At 36.6% G+C, this 7,984-nt stretch overlaps 1 protein-coding gene across 3 annotated transcripts; it reads left to right on the top strand.

The window, feature by feature from the left end:
- The first annotated feature begins 1,920 nt into the window (after positions 1–1,920).
- NFE2L2 (nuclear factor, erythroid 2-like 2) lies at positions 1,921–7,138 on the top strand. 3 transcript variants are annotated; one of them, XM_009698870.1, is made up of 4 exons: positions 1,921–2,187; positions 2,352–2,447; positions 3,124–3,303; positions 5,379–7,138. In XM_009698870.1, exons 1-4 carry the CDS (start codon positions 1,921–1,923, stop codon positions 6,588–6,590), a joined length of 1,755 nt encoding a protein of 584 aa, XP_009697172.1. In that variant the 3' UTR covers positions 6,591–7,138. The 3 variants fall into 3 exon arrangements, with proteins under 3 accessions (XP_009697172.1, XP_009697174.1, XP_009697173.1); XM_009698872.1 differs by having other exon boundaries at positions 2,361–2,447; positions 3,145–3,303; positions 5,379–6,985; XM_009698871.1 differs by having other exon boundaries at positions 2,361–2,447; positions 5,379–6,985.
- Positions 7,139–7,984: the final 846 nt, after the last annotated feature.

Below are 7,984 nucleotides of genomic sequence, written 5' to 3'. Positions count from 1 at the left end.
CAAATGCTCTGAGACTAGGAAACAGTTTTGAATCTGCTGCAGAAGGAGACAGTGAGCAGCTGGTAAACTACTGGCCCTTAATGAAGCTATACCATATTGCAATATCTCCATTTACTGCAGAACTTAATTAGTTCATTTTACCCTGCCAATCTGGAGAGACCAAACATTGTCTTGAGCTGCCACTGTAATTATTTCAGCTTCTTCATTGCTGGCCATTAAAGCTGAGTTTGGTCTCTCCCAGCAAGGTGTATTAAATATGTCTCAGATTTGGGAATGCCTGCATTGTGTTACACACATATTTTGTGTAACTGCCAAATTTTAGAGAAAACTGTATTTTTTAGTAACTGGTAGAAGTAGTTCATGGCATGTGTAAATATGACTACTAAGGTACAGAATTTTTAACAAAAAAATTAGAATACCGAATTGGTTTGTTCAAACGTGGACTTGCCCTAAAGCTTTTTGCCACAACTGTTGTACAGAAGTGGTCATTTTGAATGGCAACGTGACTTGGCCTTCAGGTTACTTTGCTGCTGTATTTGAAAATAGTCTTTAGAGATAACGGAATATTTTAATTTGATATGATGGCAAAACTGTTAACTGAATCAGTAAAGTTCTGTTTAAATGAAATGTAGTGTTTGGTGTGTTATTTGTAGTGTGCTAGCCTGATGAGAATGCCCGACACTGCACGTTATTTTTGTGTGCTGCCACTAAAGGGTAATTTTAAGACTAACAAAACATGCCATAAAATCAAAACTCCCAGGCACCAGCTAGAAATAGTTGGCATTTGCCCATCTGACAAATGTGGCTACCAAATCTTAAAATTCTGTATCAGCTGACATCCAAATCCATGATTTTTGAGTGTTAGGTTTTTGTCATAAAAGAAAATAGTCTAAACTTCAGCCGATAAAGATACTGACTATTTGAACAGTAACAAAACAAAATAATCCACTCGCTCCCTTCCCCCTCAAAAAAAAAACCTTATGCAATAAATTAAAAGAAATTGTAGCCAAATCAATTAATATTAACTGGTCGGTTTTCCCTAAATAGCAGAGTTTAATTTGTCATCTGAAAAACTACAGGCACAAGGGGTAGCTGATTTCTGAGAAATTTAGGTCCTTGTTAGCTGTCTGATAATGATTGACTCTGTGATGGGCCGGAGGCCAGCCAATTAACAATATTTGAGACCTGTTGACCCCTAGTTTATACTCAGCTGCTCCAAACCAACTGCACTTAAACATCAACTCAGACTAAGCTTTAAATTACAATTTTTAAGTAATAGTCTTAATAATCATGTTTAGTGCCGCAGTGCTCTTATGTCACTTGGTGACTTTGAAAAGAGGTTATCCTCTGACTCTGAAGCCCTGTTCTGCTGATCTTTAAGATGAATATTGAATCCTAGGATGGAATATAAATATTTTAAAATACATTTTGCAGTATGGCTATTATAGTTACTTCAGAGAGCCTCCATCATGTTTTTAGTCAGCTTTTACAGTTTTATAAGATCATCTGAAAAAAAAATTATATGGGCGAACTTTTCAATTTCTGTTCTTTTCTCCTAAAAAATATTTTCTTAATGTGACATAATTCATTCTATAGCTTCATGTTTTCTTTGAGCTAACTTAGGAAAGAAGAATATATTTATCCTCTGGCTAGTTCATATATTACCTTGACAATTATAACAAACTGCTTAGTTTCTATGAGCCTGTGTGCGGGCCACAGCAACCAAAACCATAAGTTCACACACTTTAGAAAGGTCATATAGAGCCATGTTTTATTTGGATAATTTTGTAGGATTAAGAGAGTAAGCCTCAGCTACGTGAGTCTATCTGTTTAATACAGAAATCAAAAGCTTTGCTGCTGTTTTAAACCAGTTTTGCTGGGTAGGATGCCTGCTTAAAAAAAGCATTTCTATTACAGGACATGAACTTGATTGACATCCTTTGGAGGCAAGATATAGACCTTGGGGCAAGGCGTGAAGTTTTTGATTTTAGTCAACGACAAAAGGAGTATGAACTCGAGAAACAGAAGAAACTTGAAAAGGAAAGACAAGAGCAGCTCCAGAAAGAGCAGGAGAAAGCCTTGCTGGCTCAGCTGGAGTTAGACGAAGAGACAGGTGAATTTGTTCCTGTTCAGCCAGCTCAGCACATCCAGTCAGAAAATACTGAGCCACCGATTGTTTTTTCACAGGTAAACTCTAATATGTGTTTGTGAGTGTGTTCAAACCTTTTTCTATTCACAGGAGGACATAATGTCAGTGGTTACCTCAAATGAATTTGCATTCATTGCTGTAATGGAAGATTCTTCAGTTGTTCAGAGATGCAGTAACATTTTTTCATAACTTTCCTATTTAGACCACACAGACTTCAAAACCAGAAGCAGAGGCCTTGTCCTTTGATGACTGCATGCAGCTCTTGGCAGAAGCATTCCCATTTATAGATGACAATGAGGTAAAAATGCACAATACAACGGTTTCACGGGTGGTCTTCTAGGGGGTCAGTCTCATGTCTTCTCTTGCTAAGATTTGTCTTCAGCATAATATTAATTTGTGATAGACTCGAGTTTTGTCCTCAGGCTGACTCCAAGTGGAATAAAGCAGTGTAGTAGGCTTGAACTAGGGCTGTGTCCGGAGGGAGCGGAGTGGTACTCTTGTGTTCCTTACGCTGACTGAATCCTGCAGCCAGCATGCAGTGTGTAACGCCAGCTGATGGCAACCATCACAGTTACTGCAGATAATGAGGGTGGACTTCGTCAAGTTGTTACAGTGAGCTTAGTGCAGCTCTCTGGAGTTAGCGCATTTGAGTTGCTTTATTTCCATGTGCTGACCCAGACTATTTGATGTATAAGGATAAGCCCTTCACTAGCCAGTTTCTAGATTTATTTTTTTTTTCCCCTTATTTCTTTCCTTAATAGGAAAGTGCCTTTCATGGGAATATTTTTATTGTTTACAAAAAATGCTTTTGTTAAGAAATACCTGTCTGTCTGTTTTGCAGAAATGGTAGAACACCAAAACCGATATTTTTGCGTTGGAAAATTCAAAGTTGTTTTTTCGAGTGGGGTTTTTTGTTATTGTTGTTTTTTGTTTGGGTTGTTTTATTTTTTTTTTATTTTTTTTAAACACCCCAGGCTTCTTCACCTGCATTTCAGTCACTGGTTCTTGCTCAGATCAATAGCAACCCAGTCTTCATTTCCTCTGATCAAACTCAGCCACCTGAATCACCTGTTCTAGATCCACTTACTGATGCAGAGAATATGCAGAACATAGAGCAAGTTTGGGAAGAATTATTGTCCCTTCCAGAGTTACAGGTAAAGGTTTAGTATGATAAGCACCTGAAAAAAATAGCATGGTATTTTAGAAGAGTATGGTATTTCGGAGAATGCAGTACAACAGCATTTAACAGATGGTGATTATGACTCATGTTGGATTCTACACCTGTAGAATGTATATAACTCAATATAAGCTTTAATTTAAAAAAAAAAATATATTGAAAAACACATGAGAGGAAGGAAAGTAGTTGTTTATCAGAAGGCCTTAATAAAACACAATCTGTCTTCCCAGTTGGAACTTCCCCATGTTTAGCAAATCATTGTTTGCCTCTGTATCCAAGTTGTGACAGCATGATCATGGTTAAAATTTCAGCTGCTTAAAAATGGACACTTCTGAATTATGGATCTACAGCAGGCATTGTTTCCTTTGTTTCCACAAGCATTATTGTAAATGTTTGGGGTTTCTTTTGCAGTGTCTGATTGTGTGAATCATTTATGGTTACTTTTGCATTCAACTTTTATTTAAGGAAAAGGTTTTGTAAAGATCATAATAGAACATATATTTAGATACATAGAAGAGTCAGGTATAGTTACATAACTACTGTTTATATATGTTCAGTGAGAACCAATTATGTAATGTACATACACTGAGTACTTCAAAGGAACAAAAAAATCACTTTGCTATATTCCTAAATTGTGCATTACAGGGGGCATCTAGGGGTTTTTTTCCTCCTATCTCTATGTTTCTATTTATATTTTCCTTAGCTTTGGCTATAAAATTGAGTAAATTTATTTTCAAATGCATCACTGCAGAATGTCATCACGCTTCAGCATAAGGCTGCTCTACTTTATGCTGTTAATGCAAGAGATGAATGCTCAGTGGAATGCCTGTAGATCTGAATCATACTAAAAAAAAAGTTTGCAGGAACTGCATTTTTCCTGCCACTCTACATTTTCCCTTCGTCTCTTTATATTTTTTCAAAATTTTCCTGGTTTCCTAATCTTAACTGCTGTGGTAGGCTTAAAAGCCCCACATAAGTAACAAGGGCAATTGGCTGTGAAGAGGCAACAATGATGCTGAAAATACATTAAGAAACCAAACGAAAACTATCTGTTGCAGTAATTCTGAATAATAATTGAATAACCTTCTGAAAGAAGTGAGATAATTAAATTGAGGGCATTGCTTTTTACAAATTATGTTTGAAGAAAAGAAAAAACCAAAACAACACAACAGAACCCAAAAAACCTCTCACATTCAAGGCCTTAGCTTAAGCCTTGAATGATTTCTGGTTAAATAATCAGTGTGTGGTCCCTTCTTAAGAGAAACAGAATCATTTTGGTAATTGCCTAATTCTTTGGGGACAGCAGGCACACTTATTTCAGCTTCAGTTAAGAAACTGCCACCCCGTTGGAACGAACATTGATCTTGCAGCCAAGGAAAGCCCATCAATGTAATAGTCTTCAACATTCACACTGATGTTAGCCAGCTTAACTAAAAGTATGTGGGGTGAGTTAATGTTTGCAAGGCTTCGTGCTAGTACTGTTTTTACTTCACCGAGAATTACATCTGCACTGCACAGCTGCTTCATTCAGTAAATTCTAAAAGAATCGTGTTTTTTGAGGTAAAGAAATCTGTCACATAACACAAAATTAAGAGTGCTAAAAGTAATTGTTCGCTAGTAATGCTTGTTAAGTCTCATTCAGTAATTTTACATTTACTGTACTTCTGCCATTCCTAGCCATGGTGCTTGTGAGAAGTTCAAACCTGGCAGCTCCAGGATCCCCACTAGCAATTTACCAGAACAGGAGGGCTCCATGCAGTGTCTGTATAGCATTGGAATGGGGCTCTTCAGCATCTTGCTATGAGTTTGAGAGGCTCTGCTCTCTTAATCTAAATAGCTTTGTCCAGAACAAGTTGCTTCATGCTTTTGCTTAGGTATCTACAGGCTTCTTCCTAGCTTGCCCTTGGTAGTAAAAGTATGTTGTAGTCATCTAGGTTACAGCATTTTATGTGCATGTTGATTGCTAAAATATTTAACGTTTGTGGGTTATAGAAAAAGGTTTTATCAATTGGAGATGTGTTACTCAACTTCTCTCTTGCATTTCCCGTGTAGTGTCTTAACATTGAAAATGATAACCTGGCTGAGATAAGCACAATCGCAAGCCCTGAAACCAAGCCAACAGAGATGCACAACAGCTATAATTACTACAGCTCATTACCTATCATGAGAAAAGATGTCAACTGCAGTCCAGATTTCCTGGATAGCATCGAGGGCCCCTTTTCCAGCATTTTGCCACCAGAAGACACCAGCCAGCTGAGTGTGAATTCTTTAAATGATGCATCCCCTTCAAACTCTGATTTCTGTGAGGATTTCTACACCACCTTTATTGATACAAAGGTGAATGTTGACATGGTAATGACAAACACTATCAGTCAATCATCACTTGCGGACATTCTAAGTGAACCTATTGATCTTTCTGATTTCTCACTGTGTAAAGCTTTTAACGGCAACCACTCAGGAACCGTACCAGAATGTAATGATTCTGACTCTGGTATTTCATTGAATGCAAGTTCTAGTGTAGCATCACCTGAACACTCTGTTGAATCATCTGCCTATGGAGATAAGACTTTTGGTTGTAGTGATTCTGAAATGGAAGACATGGATAGCGCTCCTGGAAGCGTGCCGCAGGGCAATGCTAGTGCATACTCTTTGCAGTTCCAGGATCAAGTGTTTTCTTCGGTGGGGCCAAGCACTCAAACACCTAGTCTGCAGTGTACAAGCACGCCAAAGAAAGAACCCCCTGCTGGTCCAGGTCACCCCAAAGCTCCATTCACAAAAGATAAACCTTCAAGCCGCCTTGAAGCTCATCTCACAAGAGATGAGCTAAGAGCAAAAGCTCTGCTGATCCCTTTTCCTGTTGAAAAAATTGTCAATCTCCCTGTTGATGACTTCAATGAAATGATGTCTAAGGAGCAGTTCAGTGAAGCCCAGCTTGCACTTATTCGAGATATACGCAGGAGAGGCAAGAACAAAGTGGCTGCTCAAAATTGCCGTAAAAGAAAACTGGAAAATATAGTAGAACTGGAGCAAGACTTGAGTAACCTAAAAGATGAGAAAGAGAAATTGCTTAGGGAAAAAGGAGAGCATGACAAAAGCCTTCGCCAAATGAAAAAGCAGCTAACCACCTTATACCTTGAGGTCTTCAGCATGCTACGTGATGAAGACGGAAAGTCTTACTCTCCTAGTGAATATTCATTGCAGCAAACTAGAGATGGCAATGTCTTTCTTGTTCCTAAAAGCAAGAAGTCAGAGACTAAACTTTGAAGGGCAGCACAGCTGGCTACTGTTCTGAGTTGTTATTTTTGTATCATTATCGTGATAGTTTTTACTGTGAGGTAGAATGCAGAATTAGGTAATATTTTTTTCAAGTAATTCTATGCAATGATAATTTTAAAGTTAATAATTAGTTTATGGAAGATGCAAGTTTAAAACTAATAGTGTAATGCAGATGGACATACACAAAATTTGTAATCTCACTTTTATAACAGATGTTTCCTTCTTACTTCACCACTTTGACTAGTTTCCATATACATGTAAATATTTAAAGATACCGTATTTATATACTGTTCCTATCTCTTGTTGTATTCATAGATTTTGAGATATATATATAAAAAACGATTTTAGCCTTCTAAATATAATTTCTTGCAAGATAAACAGTATGGCTTCTGATACTTTTTTATAAATATGCAGTTGTGTTTGTTTCCCATTTTTCTTACACATTTATACTTGCTTTATATTTAATATACAATTTTAATTTAGTATAAAAGGTAACAGTGTTTGATTTTGATTTATCAGTTCAGTAAACTTTTTTTTAAACTCTACTTCATACACATTTATTTCCCTAAAGAAGGGAAATCCTCACCAGTTTTCCAAGGCTAAATCTTCATGTAACAAATACACTTAATAACCAGAGATGTATCGCACAGCATTGTCAGCATTACTAATGCTTTGTTCGGCATAATTTTAACTGCCATTTGGAAGGATTGTGTAACACAAAGTTAATTTCAAGTCTGTGCTGTTTACATAACTTTTGTTTTGCTCTTTGAACACTACTTAAATTCATGATGAGATCTTTCCTCCAAAGGCATTTAAAATCTGTTAATTAAGACATTGTCAGCATTATGCTTTTTTCCAACTAAAAATCCTGTACGCTTTTGAATAACTGTTCTAGAAGTACACTATGTGTCTCTGACTCCAATCAGCGAGCATTGTTTGTCACTGCTATTACTTTGGAGCTTATGGAGAAAGGCATGCTAAGGGACAACCAATTGCACTGTTTGGAACCTGTGCTCAATTAATTGAAAACCTTGTGGAGTCTGAATTATAAATCATAAGAGAATACAAATCAGGCAAATAAATAGCATTGTTTTGTTTACTTTTTAAATAGACTTATACTTGATCATTTTTTGAATATACAAATTGCATAATTTGTAATTTGAAATAGTGATCTGAACATTAAAAACTGTATCATCCTTCATCTTCCCTGTGAAACTTCTAAGAGGCACATTTAATCCGAAATGTCTTTTCTGCCACTGATGCTCTATATAATTTTTAAGAATATTTTGTCTATTACAATATTATGCATAACTTCATTTTGTATAATAAACATGAAGTTGTTTTGCAAGACTTTATGGTACATTTTTTTTAAAAAGAAGGAA

Source organism: Cariama cristata, unplaced genomic scaffold, assembly GCF_000690535.1.
Source record: "Cariama cristata isolate BGI_N322 unplaced genomic scaffold, ASM69053v1 scaffold39834, whole genome shotgun sequence".
In the NCBI taxonomy this organism is placed as follows: Eukaryota; Metazoa; Chordata; class Aves; order Cariamiformes; family Cariamidae; genus Cariama; species Cariama cristata.
Note: the sequence above shows the minus strand (reverse complement) of the source record. Positions and strands in the feature narration are given on the sequence as shown.